This window comes from Crotalus tigris, unplaced genomic scaffold (genome assembly GCF_016545835.1).
Source record: "Crotalus tigris isolate CLP2741 ecotype Arizona unplaced genomic scaffold, ASM1654583v1 scf7180000019173.45859301935:6455823, whole genome shotgun sequence".
In the NCBI taxonomy this organism is placed as follows: domain Eukaryota; kingdom Metazoa; phylum Chordata; class Lepidosauria; order Squamata; family Viperidae; genus Crotalus; species Crotalus tigris.
The window spans coordinates 5,008,046-5,026,882 of NW_024097414.1; the positions used below are offsets into that span (position 1 = coordinate 5,008,046).

The following is an 18,837-nucleotide window of genomic DNA, read 5'->3' on the forward strand; positions in this document are numbered from 1 at the left end:
AATTTATTATTACCATGCTAATATTATAATCTTTTTTGCTTCAAACGCTGAAGTACCGAGGTTATTGCTGAGAGCTTGTTTGAGATAAGAACAGGGTTTACAAGACCTTTCCCCCCCACCTTAAAAATAAAACCTACCAAATGTATTACTGTAAGGCCACTCATTAATATTCTAATGTAGCCCAGCATTATATGGTTCCGGGGGTGAAAGCAATAATCACAAAGTCAAATTAATCATACATGGACGTATTGTAGAGGGCTCCAATCTTCTTGGCTACATTTCTTGGTGAATCGGAGTGACACCTTTTGCAGTGATCAAAGATTACCTACTGCTGGTTACCTACGTGGGAGATATCAGTGGATTTATGCAAGAGCAGTTTGAATGACAGAGGGATAAATGGAATGAGATCCACCTTGGTTAATCTACTAGACAATGCTCTCTAATCATGGCTGCAACTCAGAGAAGCAGTTATTCAGCTTATTTAACTTTGACAGAGACAGGGGATTCCCTGCAGGATTCCTGCACTCTCAGTGACGTTAAGATATTCAAAGATGGACTTCCAGCTGAGGTGAATTGATCTGAGCTTCCAGCATAACCAGCAGGAGTTTTCCTTTCGTGTGACTAACAAGGTCTGCAGGAGTTCAGAGTTGTTCACGATAGGCTGAGCTAATTATAATCAGTGAGAAAGTCAGCCAATGCGCAGACCCAGCTAAGCAACCCAGAGAGAAGTACTGAGGACAGAAGATTAAAACATGGGGAGGTAAGAGGTTGGGCCCAAGCAGCAGCAGAGGACTTTGCTTGGGGAAGGTCCATGTTGGAAAAATGCTGTATATTGTCTCCGCTTGGCTTGATATGAGGCAATTGCAACAGTGGGGAACCCCAAGAATGGGACCCTGTGCTTCACAACTCTATGTTTGGAAGCCACTTGTGGAAACAGTGGTTGGAATGTTTCTACTCTTCAGAGCTTCTCAATCCAGGAGGATCTCTAAACAAATCCTTCTAACATCCTACTAGCAGTTAGTGTGTTGTTCAAAATGACTGCATTTGTTGGCCAAGTATGAGATCTTCCCAAGGCTGTGCTTCACCCAGAAAGAATTAGCTCATTAATCTTGGCAACAAGAGTGTTTTTGCTTTAAAGTTGAATAGTAGCAACGTAATGAGCTATCGGCACCTCCCAGGGCAGGTCAGTTTTCTGAAGAACCCTTAGAGATAAACTCTTTCAGTACTTTGATGGATAAGGAATAAGTGGGTATTATGAAAAGGTAGATGATCTGAGGGGATTATTAGCAATAACACATACAGTTGCTAAATCTCGAATAGAGCTGGTCACTCCCACCTGCCAAGAAAATGGTACTTATCTTCAGAAACCATCTGCTGGTTCACTCCTATTTGAAGGTGGAATATAAACATGAGAATGAACAATGACTCTCAAGGAGTCCTTGAGAGAAGTTTCTTCTATCTTCCTGATAAAAGAACTACCATATCCCATGGAAAATGTAAGAAGAAATGGAAACAAAATTGAGGCCAATACACAAGAGGAAGCAAGATCTCCAGATCTTTGGAGACACCACAGAGGTTGGCCATACAGAGAAGGACTGAGTTACAAGCTCATCATTTCTCCAAACAGACATAGGCCCAAAGGGCTACAGATCATGAAGCGGTCCAAAATGGGTTAAGGAGAGAACTTGAGGGAGGAAAATCATCTAAGCTATCCCTTTTGGATGTTCGCACACTTCTGAATAGTCAGCCTACCAACGTACTTCTTCAAATGCTCACCCCCAAACCTATTGGAGCTGATACAATAGTAAGGCAGTGGTGAAAGTAGACAAATTTCAAACCAGTGTATTTTTTTCGACAATGGAGGAATCTTGGGCAACCTCCCTCCCTCTGAATAACTGAAGGATTCATACTCTTCAACCTCAAAATCCAAAACATTCCCAGTCATCCAGGAGGATTGGGATGTTACCATTAAAGTCCCCAGATATTAAAAAAGGAAACAAAAGTGGCTTACATGCTGATTCTTTGTACTTCTGTATTTTATTACTGTATTTTATTGCTTTTATCTATTTTACCCTGGAATTAGATCCTATATTTTGCCTTTATTTTTATTTTTTTATATGATTGTAAGACCAATCGATTAATCAAGCACCACATTTAATTCTGCTGCACTGCATGGAGGAGATGGGAGAATTGCCCAGAGGGGTTGGAATAGCTGTTTACATGTAGGAAAGAGCTCTGAGTGCTTAAAGATGAGAAATTCTAATGTCAAACAAACAAACATCCTTGATTGAGTAGGCAATGCTCAGGGCTTTAAATAATGAAATTGAAGTCTCTTTAGACAAGATCTTAAAGACATTCAGGTTGGCATGATTTAGAGCTAATGGAATCTTTCAGCAGAATCTCTAAAAAAAGCAAAAAAAATTCCCAATCAGACACAATTCTTTTTGGGAGTTGCAATCCCACACATTCAGAAAGCTCAAGGTTGAAGAGACAGTTCTTAGGAATATAAAGATCAATACAAACTGTAACAAGAGATGCATAGGTAGCTGTGAGGAAAGGCAGGCAGTTGCTTGAAGACAGGGGTGTTTGTAGGGGGTTGGACCTGGGGAGTCCAGGCTATCACATTCAATTTAGAATTTAGAATAGAATAGAGCTGGAAGGGACCTTGGAGGTCTTCTAGTCCAGTCCCCTGCTCAAGCAGCAGAACCTATACCATCTCAGACAAGTGACTGTCTAGCCTCTTCTTAAAAATCTCCAGGGATGGAGTGCCCACAATTTCTGGAGGCAAGCTGTTCCACTGGTTAATTGTCCGCACTGTCAGGAAGTTTCTCCTTAATTCTAGGTTGAATCTTTCAATCAGAAAAGACTCTTGGATCGGAGAATTCAAGAACCTCCATGATCTTGGAGAAGGACCTGGTCAGTCATGGAGATGTAGTCACTGGCATCTCCAATTAACATCTGCTGGAGTTTGGCAGAACCAGGAGTATGTCTGAGGGAGATTTGCATCAATGGGACAGAAGGATGGAGTTGAGAGAGACTTTCATAGAATCATGGTGCTGAAAGAGTCCTTGGAAGTCTTCTGGTCCTCTGGGTCACAAAGGGCTGGAAGCAACCAAACAACGGTGTGATAATTCCAAGGGAAGTCCACCTTATCCAGTCATCACAAAAGAAATGTGGAAATGAGCCGGACTGAAAGAAGACTGTTTGGAGTCCATCCCTACAGCCCATCTTGCTACGATAGTAACAGTAGCAACTCTACCATCGCAATTTCTTTTTAAAACCTCAACACTTCTAATGTAATGCCCTAAAGTTCCCTTCCATTGCTCAACACTTTTTTCAACAGCAAGCCATTGGCAGCTTTAAAACACCTGGATTTCCATCGGCACATTGGGAAGTAAATTAACTGGGAAGTTTCTTTTGCAAGCAGAGTGCAGCTTGAGAGGTGATTGTGGCAAGAATCTTAATGCCAGCCCAATCTAACCAAGGCTGGATAATACTATTTAAACAGGCAATGCGATCTCTTTCTTCTTCACTAGGATAAAAACGCCCTCGTTTAATCTGAAAATAAGATTTAAACACAGAGGCAGAAACTCAGAATGGAATGAATGTCAAGAAGTGGCTGCCAAAAAAAGGGCTGAAGGATTTGCAATGGTTGGCTTTGTTCCTGCATAGCCGGACAGAGGCTGAGGAGAAAAAACACACACAAGAGTCTTGCTAATTAACAAATGGAAATTAACTTGTCTGCGGTTAACATGGGGCGTTCTTTCTGAGATTTGGCAGAGAGCAAAAAGGAGATTGTGACTTAGTTCTCGGTCCAACATCACTTCTTGCAAACCTGGGTGAAGGAAGGGATGAATACAGGTAGCCCTCGACACAAGTGAGCCCAAAATATTGGTTGCTAAGCAAAGTAGTTGAGTTTTGCCCCCTTTTACAACTTTTCTTGCCACATTGGTTTAAGGAATAATTAAAAATAATAATATAATAAAGTTGGAAGGGACCTTGGAGGTCATCGAGTCCAACCTCCTGCTCAGGCAGGAAACCCTACACCATTTCGGACAAATGGCTGTCCAGTCTCTTCTTAAAGACTTCCAGTTAAGTTGATAACACAGTTGTGAAGTGAATCTGCTTTCCCCATTGACTTTGCTTGTCAGAAGATTGCAAAAGGGGATGACGTGATCCCGGGACGCTGCGACCGTCATAAATATGAATCAGTTGCCAAGCACCTGAATTTGGATCACAACCTGGGGATGCTGCAATGGTTGTAGGTGTGAAAAACAGCCCTAAAAGTCACTTTTTTTTAGTGGTGTTGTAACTTTGAACAGTCACTAATTGAACTGTCGTAAGTCAAGGACTATCTCTATACAGCGAAGAACAAATTATATTTCTATTAAGAAGACATTTTCAAGAGGCGAATCGTTGCTGTATTGCTACGCTACAGCCATTTTTCATTATTGGGGTGGGAGGAGTTTCATCATGATGCCTTTACACCTTGCTGTTGCGTAACCAGCTCTTTTGTGTTAAAGAGTGGTTCCACAAGTTCATTCAGAAATTAATTCCAGCAATGTTAATTAGTAGCGGTCTCTTTCTACCCTTTTTATTACTTCCTGTTCAGTGTGGGAGCCACTCTGCGGATAAATAGCATCAACCTGATATTAATTATTCTGAGCTTGTTCCTGTCTGTTGGGGAAGCGGTTTAATCACCTGATTTCTTTTTGTGGTTGTCGTCGTCGTTCGTTCCTTTTCATCCTTTATTAATTTATTGAAAGTATATCAGGGGAACAAATTATGAAATCACCTTCGTAATAATGAAAAAAAGCTAAAGCTGGTAGATCTCGGCTATTTATGGGTGATGGGTTAACAGGGAGATTTGGGCCTCAGGACTCTTCAGTCCAGCCTGGAGATTTGTTTGGTCACAACTTTCTGATCTTGAATTTTACTACAAAAAAAAAAAAAAAGTTGTATGTCAAGGACGACCTGTCAAAGGGATCAGTTTTTTTCTGCTTTGAGATGAGATGTTTTGCATTTTCTGTCATCTCCTGATGGAAGTATTTATACGAGACTTACCTGTCAATCAAACAGGAAGTAGCTTTGTGATTGACGGATGAAGTGTAGGTTTTCCAGTCTCCGTTTGGCAGCTCTTTCAACTGAATGGTAAAGTAACGTATCGGAGAAGAGCCGTCACTTCCAGGGACCCAGTGCAAGTGGAGACTCCGGGATGTGACTTCAGACTGAGGGACTTTTAATTCCTTGGGAGGGGCTGGCCGTTCTGAAAAACAAAACACAGAGCAGTTATGATCCTTCTAAGAAATCAAGACTAACAGATGGAGAACTTCAGAAGCAGTTGTCTATGGAGATTCTCAACCATCCACGGTCCAAAGGTCCTTTTCCAAAAGGCAACTGGACTTTCTTACTAGTTTTGTTTTCTTGAAAATGTTTCGCTAGTCATCTATGAAGCTTTTTCAGTTCAGATGAGAAGCAGAATGTTTTCAAGGGAAAAAAAAACCCTCAAGGAAGTCCAGTTGCCTTTTGGAAAAGAACTTTTTGGGACTCAGAAGCAGTCGTGGCACTGAAGTGCTGTTCACTTGAGTGCAGTCTCCTGATTTTATTCTGCCTAAACAAAATGCCCGTCAAGCACTGACGATGTCACCTAGTTGGGTCATGAAACATCTGCAAGAAAACCACCAAGCTCAGAGAGCACCAAGGACTCTACAGTTCAATTCTGAGCTACAAACATACAAAGGAATCCTCCTCCACCCTCTCCCTTCCAGCACTGATGATGTTACCTAGTTGGGTAATAAAATATCTGCCAAGAAAACAATCAAGTTCAGAGAGCACCCAAGGCCCCATAGTTCATGAATGTTAGATGAGAAGAAAAAAAATAGCATGGCCTAGTGCATGGTTAGGCAACCTTGGCTCTTTTATGACTCGTGGACTTCAACTCCCAGAATTCCTGAGCCAGCCATGCTGAGCGAAAAGGGAGAGGTTTCCAAGCTGAGCTATGCTGGCTCAGGAATTCTGGGAGTTGAAGTCCACAAGTCATAAAAGAGGCAAGGTTGCCTACCCCTGGCCTAGTGCTATGTTTGTTGGTCCCGATTATAATTCTGTTCTTCTCTTTTGCTTAACTGCTCAGGACAAAGTGCAGGGTGCATGCCTTTTCCTTTGAATCTATGAAGGAAGGAGCAGGGAGATTAGCCCATATTTCTAAGGTTTTTTTCCCCTTACATCCTTATGATGGTTGACGGCACCCTGGTAGATTTATTCAAAGGAATCTCCGGTGCCAGACGTTGCTTAATGCAGAGGAGAAAGGAGGCCATCAGTAATGTATCAGCAGAAAACTTGGCACCCATCTCTCCGCACCCATCAATTTCAGTCAGAGAAAATCAACACGGTGAGGAATACTTATTTAATTGTTTATCATGGACATTATTGATTCTGATTAAAATGTGTGGCATGTAATAAAGCAGGCATTGATTAGTGATGCCACAGTGACTTGTCTTGGAATTAATTTGAATCAAATTGAGAATCTAATTTGATTCAATTCCATCAGCACCTGTTTCGGTAAATATCTACTCCTGGCTGCCTGAACCTCCGACAGTTTTCTACAAAGAACAGCTTGTGTTTTGGCGTTTCTCTCTTCCGTCCCTCTGCCCTTCTGAAAACATTCGCCATAAGACACGGTGTGTTTTAGCACTCGGTGCTTTGACGGTGCCAACAGGATGATCAACCGTGCATTGACAAGCATCCTCTCGATGTCAACAGCCTGAGTTGTATGAGATGATGTTGGGGTCAGGACAAAAATGTTTGTTCCACTTGAAGACTCAAGGATTTGGCCAGGGTTGGGGAGAATGTAATGTGGGAACCTAGAGTGGGAAGCACATTGTATCATGGGTTGGTTCTCTCCCGGACCAACAGATTTAATGTGGTGGAATCACTAGCTAGAGTAGAAGGAGGAGTAAAGAGTGGGTGTAGCTTGGAGTTACTTTGTGGGAGGAAACGGCAGAGGCCAGACTAGTGAAGCCTTTATCTGCCTGTTCCCAAGTGAATGTATTTAGTGTGGCAAGATTCTTATAAATGCATAATCAACAATAAAGGGGGATCCTTTATGCTCTCTGAGCTTGCTTGTTTTCTTGCAGATGTTTCATTATACAAACTAGATAACATCATCAGTGTTAGCTTTCCTCCTCCTCCTCCTCCTCCTCCTCCTCCTCCTCCTCCTCCTCCTCCTCCTCCTCCTCACAAACCCCACTCCCCTAGTTTAGGTAATGAAATGTCTGCAAGAAAACAAGCAAGCTCAGAGACCACCAAGGACTCCTCATGTCAACCCTGAGCTACAGATATTCTCCTTTATTAGTGCAGCAATAAAAAAAAACGGCTTGGACCTACTCATGGAATTGTTCTGCTTCCTTGTGCCTGGCATGAAATCTCTTTCCTCCCAGGGATTTCAAAGGTTTCCCTTGACACCACCCAGCTCCCTAACTGCGCCCAGGTCCTCCACAGTGTTTAAATGATTCCGAGAGCAACTGATTCACCCACCAAGATACAGTGCAGACCGATTATCCTGCTCGTCATTGTTCCATCATTCACTGTCTGATTGGAAATTGTTTTCCCGGATGGCAGGTGGATGGATGACTTTTCAACTCGTGGTCCTTGCCTTCCTGATTCTTGACGTTCTTGGCAATAAACATTCATGCTTTGGGGCCCTTCTGATTGAATTGCTAATATATGGAAGGGTGTCCTTGAGCATGACTTGGAAGGACAGATTTGAGCGGACTGGCTGCCATTTTCACTCAAATTGTTGGACTGGTTCAGCCAATCGTATAATAAAGAATGGTTCTGTTTACTTCGGGTCTTAATTAAATTGGCCAGCTCTTCCTTGAGGTGGGTTAGGATCAAAGTATTTCTTCTCAGCCTGGCCTTTCTCAAATCTTCTGCTGACATGTTAGGTTCCTTCTTAATTCCAAATGGGTGATGCAATTATAAAGAAGATTTGTTTTAACAGGAGGCTGGGTGGGAGCGCCCTCTCTCCCCAGTGAGGTAGGCCAGGAGTCTAAATTACAGTCTTTGGGGATTTTTCACTTCAGGTTTATTTTTCTGATCTGGACATTTTCTTTACGTGTTGGCTGGAAGAATTCTGGGAGTTGAAATCCACTGTGGAAGAGGTTGACAAATGCAGGGAGTCCTCGTCTTACGGCCTGAAATTTCTGTTGCTAAGCAAGGCGGTTGTGAAGTGAGTTGTGGTAGCAGGTAGAATACAAAGTTTTCTACAGACCCCATAAAGTGCAGGAATCTTGTCTGGTTTTGCACCCCAGATTGGTGGCATCAGACAGACTTGAGATGAACTTGGAAGCTAAGGTGGCTAGGATCTTGTTAATAGTTGAATGGTGACCACGAGATCATTCCAAGATTTGGGGATATTTTGGGAAGTCAACAAAACATTCTGGAAGACTACAGTGCCAACCTCCTTCCGTACAGTTGCCAAAGGAAGTGCTTTCCGTTGATGTCCATTAATTATTGGCAGGGTTGGGCAGATAAAGTCGCAGAGGCTGGGAGGAAATGGATCCAGCTTAAATTATGATTTACAGCATTATACTTGTTTTGGCCAAGCTGTCAGCATTATTTGTGAACGGGCACGGGCTCCATCTGCTCCTTGTATGTTGTAAGTGAACAATTTATGACACGAGCATCGGAAATCTTCAGCATTCAATAATAAGCATCCAAGAAGCAGCCTTGGAGCTTCCTAGGACTGGAGGAGGAAGCTTGAAATGACATCAAGGACGGCAGAGATAGGAATGGGTAGTAGGTGCTTCGTAGAGTTTTCTAGAAGGCCATTTTTTACATTCACAAAAAGATTAACCCCCCCCCCTTGATTTCAGATTTTACTACTCAATGGAGAGTAGGTTGAACATGTCCATGGGAAAGCTTCTGGTGGCAAGCCGTTCCACTGATTAATTGTTCTCACTGTCAGGAAATTACTCCTTACGTCTAGGCTGGACCTCTTTTGGATAAGCTTTAAGTTTTATCCCTAACTGCAGTTCTTACCTCTCTTTTCTGTCGTGATCACAGTGGCTTCCAAGGGCTCACCCCAACCCTGACGGGTTTTGGCCAAAGCTCGGAAAATATATGCAGATTCAGGGATGAGATCTGTAGCTGCAAACTGTTGGACTGTCGATCCCACTTCCACCGTGGTGAACTTGTTGGGGCTGCTGGATGCCAGACGGTAAGCGATCTGATACCCTGGATTCAGAGAGACAAAGGATGAGGTCATCCTTACGAGGATACCAACACGCACACATCAGAATAATAACATTATTGTTGCAGTTGAGTTAGCTTCTCCGGTCTTTTCATGAAGGGAAAAAGTCAAGACGATTAGCCCATCCTAATTCCCTTATTTAATTTAAAGGGGAAGCAATTGAATTGACTTTTTTTTTTTTTTTTAGGATGGATCAGCTGAGTTTGTAACACCTCTCCCCCTTGGATAAAAGTCTGATTCAGTACATTATCTGGGAAATCACTGCAAAAAGACTTCTGAGTGGTAATCCACCATGAAATGTTTGAAATGTTTCACACTTCCTTCTTTGGAATGAGATACTAGAGCCGTTTCACCTTCCTGGAGCATATCCATATGGTACAGTATATGTCTAGTCTAATGAAGAGAAGGACTATGGGAGACATGATAGCAGAGTTCCAATATCTCAGGGGTTGCCCCAAAGAAGAGGGAGTCAAGCTATTCTCCAAAGTGCCTGAAGGCAGGGCAAGAAGCAACGGATGGAAACTAATCAAGGAGAGAAGCAACCTAGAACTCTATCTGCCCAACCCTGCTGATCATTAAAGCGTGCCTGGCTAAGGAATTCTGGGAGTCGAAGTCCACAAGTCATAAAAGGGGCAAGTTTGAATAAGGGGTCTCATGAAGTCCAGACCTTTGGAAAATGTTTTAAGTGGCATGAACTTTGGGTGACGAGATGGAGCAGATGCTAACTAGCTTGTCTATTTTTTTAAAAAAATGTTTATACCACCTCAATCAGAATAACAGAGGGACTTTGGAGGTCTTCTAGTCTAACCTGTTCCTCAAGCAGGAGACTCTACATTGTTTCGGACAAGTGGTTGTCCAGTCTCTTCTTAAAAACCTCCAGTGATGGAGCACCCACAACTTCTGGAGCCGTTTCACTAGTTAATTGTTCACTATCCCCTTTCCATTAGGAAAAAAAAAAGATAGGACTTCCAACAGATAATGTTCTTAGGGATGTCAAAAACTGTTGTAAAAATATAAAAATAGTTTCTGCCTGCTGGTGACCAGACACGTAACAGGAAGAGTGATTTGCAAAGGCCACGTTTTATTACATAGTGCCTCCATAATCCGTCTATTCCTTTCTTGCAAGTTTGCCTACAAATTATGCTAATTATAACCTGCATCTCACAGTTCTTTCTTCTTTCAGCATTCAGAAATTTATTGAAAACCTCTATGCCTGCCTACCCACATATTCTGAGCTGGGAGATATTTTCAGTTTGACTGATGTGAATTCTCAGCCATCCTTTTGCGGGTGGCTTTTGCCTCAGCTATTTTATGCTTTTGTTTTTAAATTTGCTGCTATTCCAGTTGCTTTCCTTTCTAATTATTGTGCATTGTCTGGCTTTTAATTGTTTTAATTCTATATGCTGCTTCCCAAGTCCCAAGGAAAGAAAAAGCATGATAAACATAATAAATCTAATCCAAATGTTTGTTCATGCTTTTGCTCTTTTTCTTTCTTTTTTTGTAATATGGCACTTGGAAAAAAAAATGCTTTTGGAAACCAATCATCACACCATGCAGGAAAATGTTGATAGGGATGAACAGATCCTTAAGAAAAAAAATCCCTTTAATTGCTGCTTTGGTAGCACAATTTTCCTTAAAAAGTAGAGAAATAACTGGAAATAAATGACCTCCAGAGCAACTTTTTATCCCTGTTTCAGTTTGGATGTTCTCCAGAACTTCCTTCACTATAACATTTCTGGGGGCCACATGCATTTTTTTAATTCAAGGCTGGCACCATAAATTGTGCATCTAAGCAAGCAGCTTCACAGGGTACCACAACTGTGATACCACAGCAGTAGCACTTAGACTTATATACCGCTTCACAGTGCTTTACAGCCCTCTCTAAGCAGTTTACAGAGTCACCATATATTGCCCTCAACCACCTGAGTCCTCATTTTACCAACCTCAGAAGGATGGAAGGCTGAGTCAACCTCAAGCCGGTCAGGATTGAATCCCTGGCAGTCGGCAGAATTAGCCTGCAATACCGCCTTCTAACCACTGCGCCACCATGGCTCAGTGTAAGCTAGACGTAGGAAGCCCTGCAAGATAATTGCTCGTCTATGGACATGCATGGATGATAAAATTAAATCATCTAAAAGGCTCAGCAAAGACTGTAAAAAATGTCAAAAGCTTGGACATGGGATCACAACACTAGATGAATTTCAAAATTATAATCCCAGTTCTGTGTTTAAGCTGCAGCCGATGCGCTTAGTTACATACAAGTTGTTGCAAACAATGTGACAGTTCTGGCTTAAGCTGAAATCCATTAAAAATGTCATCCTCTGCTCACGGGTTTAGGCATCGGGCTTAAATAAATGCAATGCATTTGATGAACAAGAGGCTGGTGGCAATCCCTCCGTGAGTGGATCAACATATTAGATACTTTCTCATCAGTATTATTTGTGTAACTCGAAGCTACGTATTTGCATAAGGAACTTACGGCTAGCTTAAGGAAGAGCAGCAGAGTTCTCTGAAATCTGCAAAGCACTAATAGGAGTATTAGCAACCAGGTGGTGCTGTTAGATATTTGCATTAAACAAGTTTCATCTTCAGAGATCATTAACTAGGAACTCTTTGTACGGGAATTTCAAGGGGAAAAAGAGAAAAACCAAGCGGTAATATCTTTAGCTTTATCCTTTCAAGATGCGATGCCGCCTGACTAGGCTGAACACCATGAATCCTTGGGAAATGAGATCTGAGGAAGTAGACTTTGCCTGAAGCCTTTCATGATGGTCCTTCTCAATCTACTCTGCTCTTGTTGCTGAGTCCCAGAATGTTCCTTGGAGAAAGAGGAAGGAAGGTGCCAGCTAAGGAGAAACTTCCTGAGAGTGAGGACAATTAACCAATGAAACAGCTTGCCACCAGAAGTCGTGGGCGCTCCATCACTGGAGGTTTTTAAGAAGAGGCTAGACAGATACTTGTCTGAGATGGCATAGGTTCTCCTGCTTGAGCGGGGGGCTGGACTAGAAGATCTCCAAGGTACCTTTCAGTTCTATTCTATTCTATTCTATTCTATTCTATTCTATTCTATTCTATTCTATTCTATTCTATTCTACTCTATTCTACTCTATTCAACGAGAAATGGTTTTGCAAAATGTTCACCCCAAATTTTGTTCCTAAAACACTTTTTTTTACTATCAGACACTTAATGCAGAAGGAACTTCGTCTAAGCACAAAGAAAAGTTAGCAGATTAGATTATCCCAGATTTCAACTCCTAATCTGTGATTGTCCATGTCTTTCTGCTCCAAAAAACCAAACCAAAACAAAAAACCCCACCATGGAATAGCTTTTAAACTTTGGGCCATTTGCTAAAAAGCAAAATTGCAGGATTTTTAATTTTTTTTTTGCAAGTAGTACAAATATAACAGAAAAGGAGGATGTTTTATTATTGGAGTTTTTAAAATGACAGATATAAGAATTTACTGCCCCCTATTAAGATTTCCTTTGGCTCCAGAAATATAGTTGGAAAAAAATAACCAATTTCACGGCAGGAAAAATAACCGAAATAGCCCTTGCCGATTCTGTACTGTTCTTATTTCAAGCCAATTTGAGCCTGGGATAGCTAAAAAGAAATTGTCAGATTAATGTGAAAATATGCTATTAAAGATGTCTCCAAATTAATCCAAAAACCACGGTTTAAGAAATCAACCTTCAAAAGGCACTTGGGCTGCAGTGAAACACTGGGATGGGTAACTTCTACAAGACCAGGGGAAGCACCGGTGAACTCAAACAAGGAAAATCAATAGAGGTAAATGGAAAATGTTCAAGGAGAAATGAATGAATGCCCTCAGGGCTGCGGGAGCAAGACAGCAATAAATGCAAGAGGCATTTTAAAGGCCATTAAGACCTGAAGAATAGAAAGTCGGAATAAAACAGGAGTCAAAACATTGCTAAACACGTAAAGAACATCATAAGGATATATATATATATATATGGGTATATTTTCAGAGTTGAATGGAGACATGCAAGGAGAGTGCCGACCTCTTTTAAATGGAAGGTTAATTGAGGTGCCCTCCAAGGGGAAATGATTCAGAGACCCAGAAAAATTCAAGCAGGAATTGAGAATTGTCCAGTTCCTGTTGGTTTAAGATGGTCAATCCAGAGGTATTTTCCAAAAGGCAACTGGACTTCCTTTTTTTTTCTCCTTGAAACATCCAAGAACTGGACCCAAGAGAGTCCAGTTACCTTTTTGGAAAGCATTTTTGGGACAACCATGACCTGCATGATTGAGAATCTCCATAGATGGTCAACTTCCAAAAATCAACCTTCGGCTGTTCCCAAGTATTTTTTTCTCTTTCCAATCAACCTGAACCAACCAGAAGCAAGCCATATTCAGCTGATGTAGCTTCTGACTGGCTTTTTCTAAATCCCAGGGCAGTTAATGGGCAAGTCACCAGCCTTCCCCAAAATTGGTGCCCTCCAAATGGGTTGGATTTGACTTTCCCTAATTCCTAAACAAACATTCAATGGTTATTGCTACATACGCTCTGCTAGACTGTTATATGTTGCTTAAAGTGATACTTCCCTAGTAATTTTCCACAGTTGTTTGGGTCTGGCTCCCCTACATGCACCTGATTCTCGTCCCTCTTTAGATTAGTGGAAGTCCTTTTACACAATCTAAGGTTTATAATTAGCATCCAGAGGTGCGCTACAAGCTGTCTTCAAACAAATGCAGGATCCGCTGGCACACCATTGCTTTCTGAGCCAAGTAAATGGCAACAGTTTAATGTGTCTATTAAATGTTAGGTCACTCTAAGTCATTTCTTCCCTCAGAGCAAACAAGCAGGAGCAAGAACAGGTTTTGCACTCGGAATACTAATGCTGGTTTTATACTCATCGTCACCTTCCAAAGCTCTTCAGACCTAACACGACCATGTCTGGGCAAGGAGACGAGCATTAATGGAGGAGAAGGAGGAGGAATGTTAGTGGTAGTGAAAGAGAAGGAGGAGGAGGAGGAGAAGGAGGAGGAGGAGGAGGAGGAGGAGGAGGAGGAGGAGGAGGAGGAGGAGGAGGAGAAGGAGAAGGAGAAGGAATGGTGATGGTGGTGGATGAGGAGAAGGCATAAAGAGAGGATATGAAAAATGGAATGCAAAATGCAGTGTCTATTCAGGATCTCCAAGTCACATTCTTTAAAACAAGGATTTAAATTTAACCCATTTCCCCTCCTCCCCGGGACTTGCTGCATTTGCACGCTCACTGCTAAAATGCTCAATCATACTTTAATACCAACTATTGGCATCTTCAACGTATAGAAAGGCCTTACAAGCTTTCTCATGTCGCCACTTCAATATTTGGATTCCTTCATCATTCAAGTGAAGAATTGTAATACGTTGTGGATAAACGGATTGTCAGGCTGTGAGGAAGGCCAAGCAAAACCAACCAAAGGAATGAGAAAAAAATATTTTGTTTTGGGTAAAATATTAGAGATGGTAGGAATGGTTTTGGGGGTTTTTTTGGGGAACGTAACCACCATTTTTGTGCTAACCCCCCAACACAAAAAGATGCTCTTCTTTTGATTTCTTTGACTTTGAAAACATCTTGAGATGTTCTAACTCTCTCCCTCACCATTTGCTTTTCACTTTCACTTACCAAGAATAATTCCATTTGGTTCCTCAGGAGCCTGCCACATAATTTGCACGGACGTCAGCCTCACTTCAGGAAATACCAATCGCACCGGGGGGCCTGGGACTGCAAGAAACCCAAAACAATACCATTATGATGGCTACCTGCTGAATTGTTCAAAGCTATCCAGATACCTTGATATAAAGATCCTGCTTGTGGAAGGTTCTAGACCTAATCTAGCCTTCTAGAAAAAGGACGTCCTACATGAAAAGGATCCAGTGGAAGAATTCCAGAACTTTTCTGGAGACATGTTTCCTTCTTGAGTAGAAAGTCCCCATCTCTAGTCTGTGAAGCTTCCTTGCTGAGCTAGAGAGACCATTTGTTTGAACTTCTAGAGGTAAATCATAAATGGTACAGAACTCAAAGAGAATGAAGAATTTTCTGCAATGTGAAAAGTTTGCTATTTGGGGAGTTAGCCTAGCCTGGAGTCCTTGAGCTAACGCATACCCAAGAAGTATATTTACAGTGGGTTCTTTAACAAATGAAGGTTGACCTCCGGAGATATCAACAGGCAAGGACCTCTGAAGATTCTTCACAGTTGGACCATGTTCTATAGACATGAAACTCCTGGCATCATATATCACAGCCCTACTGAACTTCACGTCCTCTGGGTGTTTCAAACTACAGCTCCCAATGGGGAGAGACATTGGCTGGGCAGATGGAAAGTATGGGAGCTGTAATCCAAGGCATCTGCTGGATGCCAATTAGGTTAAGGAGGATATATCAATGTCCTATGGAAACACTGAATTATCCTGAGAGGGAGAGGTTAATTTCCACATCATCCGTTTTCATGAATATTCACCCGGCACATTGCTAGCTTCCCAAATGAATTATCTTCTAATTGCATGTACTCAACGTGAGTGCCTCTGATCTTTTGAGCATCAAAGGGGTGGGGGGAGTGGGTGAACAGTGACACAGATGACAAATTACCTACACCAAGGTCACCAGGGGGACTTAATGATAATTTGCAAACCTGGAGGCACCTCAAGCCCGAATCCCACCTCTCCTCTTACCTAGGATGTTTTTAATTAAACTGGTCGGGGAGGAATCAAGCAAGCTTATGTCAGGAGTTTGGGAACGGAAGAGCAAATAGCGCCATTTGTCACCCAGGGCTGGAGGAAGGATAAAGTAGTCCAATTCTGATTTGTTAGCTAACTTAGCAAGGTTAAGCCAGACTGTGTGTACACATTGAATTGTCCATCTCATTAGGCAACAGCCTCCAAGGGGTTACTGATAGCGGATTACTCCAATAATCCTGAGAAGTATTGAATCCCATCAAAAACCCCTAGGAAAGGGGCAGCAACTCTGATTTAGGTGAGGGACTGGAATTATATGATATAATTGGACCCTCATTTCAAAAAATAAGCAGATCAGGACAAATAACCAACTCAGGGCTATGATTTTCTGTGGAGCCTTGGTGCTCGCTGGGCGTAGTTGTTTTCTTACATATTTTTTAGGATCCAACTAGGTAACATTATCAGTGCTAGAAGAGACATGGGTTTGTTATCTAGCTGGGTCACGAAATGTCTGCAAGAAAATCACCCAGCTGAGAGCGGAAAAGGACTCATAGTCTTTCTCCTTGTCTCCTCTTCCTCCTTGTCCTTCTCCCCTTCTCCTCCACTCCACTCATCCCACTCCCTTCTAGTACTAATGAGTTGGGTCATGAGACGTCTGCAAGAAAACCACCAAGCTCAGAGAGCGCCAAGGACCCACAGGTCAACCTTGAGCTACGAATATTCTCTTCTAGGAATATAGTTTTCTGGTGAGTTCAATCAAGTTAATTCAACACGGTTAATGTGATTGCTTCCTGTGGATATAATATTTGCTCTCCTGTCATATCAAAAGTGACCCGCTTGGTTGGCAACATCTGGAACTTCTACAGCCTTCAGAGGCCATGTGCAACTTGGATACTGGGTCACTTGTCCTCTCCCCTAATCAAGAAGAAGGATAGAAATCTCCCTTTATTTATTTTGCTTCAGTTCTATTATGGGATGTCAGTAGCCCAGAGCTCTTCTGAGCAACTTCTTTAGGGAAAAAGCTGTAACGGAGAGAAGGAAAAACAGCATGTGGTGGATGAAGGTTAGCTCCAAGCCTCCCCATTGTCAGAAAGTCACCGGGAGCAACATTTTTCTCAAAGTCAGACTTCAGAGCATTGACTGAGCATTCAGGGCGCTTCTAGGGATTAGATGAGCAAAGCGTTAGGGCACCCTCAAAAGCATAATCCAAAGGCATTCTGGAAGCGTTTATTATCCTAAGCAAGCATTTTAATGGCTTTTTTAAATAAGATGAGCTTTGGAATTGCCAAATTCAGAATCGCAAGTTCCTTCAGAGTCTGGGACTATGAGATGTTGGTACGGATTCATGGGAAGCTCAGACTGTTGAAGTTTCTCACCTTTGTGCCTCTTCCATTAACAAGGATTTAACTAATACCTTTCTAAGAAGCTAAGGCTAGAAAAGTTGGATAACCGTTTCCATAACAAACAGGGAGACAAGCTGTAGGATTAGGCTGGCCTCTCTATCTCTACAGCTAACGAATCTTTCGATCAGGAACTTGCAATAAAGCCCTCTCTTCTTTCGAGATGTCAAATTCTAAAAACAAATTTTCATCCTCGGGAAAAGTATTTGCGACTAATACTAAATGTTTTATTTTTTTTATAGAACAGAAAAGGTCATGTTGTTATTCCTTTGTCAGAGGCTGTTAGGAGGCCCATTTATGGTATATGAACCTGCATTGTATTCCCATTCAATCACAGAAAGGTTTATTTATCCCGTCCTGTTATATCAGAAGGTGTTTTTTTCTTTTATTGGTAGGATTGAATTTCGGTAAGAGTTCATAATTGGACTGTAAAGGTTTCCTTTAAGGCTTGGAGCTGGCTAGAAAATGCAAGGCTTTTTGGGTGAAGTGGCCTTTTTTTCCAATATTTTTACAAGAAGGGAACGGTTTAGGGAACAGATGCTCGGCTCAAAGTTAAAAGAGCATTGTCCATTGGTACAAGGAGAAAAAATTGGCTTTTTAAAAGATTAAAACTATAATCAACATAGAACATAACATGATAGGGCAGGAAGGGACCTTGGAGGTCTTCTAGTCCAACCCCCTGCTCAGGGCAGAAGCCTTACACCATCCCAGACAAATGGTTGTCAAATCTATTTGTTCTATCAAGATGCATTTTTCTTGTATTGTATTGTTTAATAATATTGACTTGTTTATATTATTATGTTTATTTTTAATTTGTTTATACTTATGTTAAAGGGGAGTTAAAGCGCATTATGGACTTGGTTATTTTTATAGTTGTTATTTTAATGTTAGTTAGAGTTTGATTATTATATTTGTAACCCTGTACTCAGCTCTGGGAAGTGGGGGAGGGAGAGGGGGGGTTTAGGGTGGGTGGGTTTTGGGGTGTATACTGTAATTTTTATAAAACTTTCCAATAAAAAAAAGATGCTTTTTTCTTAGAATGCAGGCAGTGAATGGAGATAGTTTCTGGAAGCTGGAAAGTCCACACACTGATACACAAACTTACACACACACACACACACACACACACACACACACACACTTACCATCATCCTTAGTTCGCTCAGTGACTGGTGGATTGCTGGCCACCCCATCTCCAATGCGTGTGAAGGCCAGCACCTGAATCTCATAGACCACGTACTTCTGAAGGCCAGCTAGCAGGATGGAAAGGCTGTGGTTCCCTCTGACCACTTGACTGCTTGGCTGACTTTGCACATCTCTGGCCTTATACAAAATCTGCAGGGGGAAACAAAAAGTTTTGATAGAAGTGTCTGGGGAAAGGAACAAAACTCTTCCCCAAAGAGTAACGTCCTTCCTAATAAAAGAAGCACAACCACATGAGCTGTTTTGACTTATCCAGGGCTACAAAAATCTGTTCTCATATGTACGAAGATGACGACAGAAGCTGAC

The 18,837-nt window shown here is 41.8% G+C and overlaps 1 protein-coding gene across 2 annotated transcripts in view; it reads right to left on the reverse strand.

The window, feature by feature from the left end:
* The window catches only part of SDK1 (sidekick cell adhesion molecule 1), a 301,817-nt gene that overhangs the window by 41,603 nt on the left and 241,377 nt on the right, over positions 1 to 18,837 (reverse strand). For both annotated transcript variants that reach the window (XM_039360268.1, XM_039360267.1), the window contains exons 27-30: positions 18,474 to 18,663; positions 14,880 to 14,978; positions 9,040 to 9,234; positions 5,065 to 5,266 (exon numbers count right to left, since the gene is read on the reverse strand). In XM_039360268.1, coding sequence (XP_039216202.1) covers positions 5,065 to 5,266; positions 9,040 to 9,234; positions 14,880 to 14,978; positions 18,474 to 18,663 — 686 coding nt within the window. The remainder of the gene's footprint in view (positions 1 to 5,064; positions 5,267 to 9,039; positions 9,235 to 14,879; positions 14,979 to 18,473; positions 18,664 to 18,837) is intronic.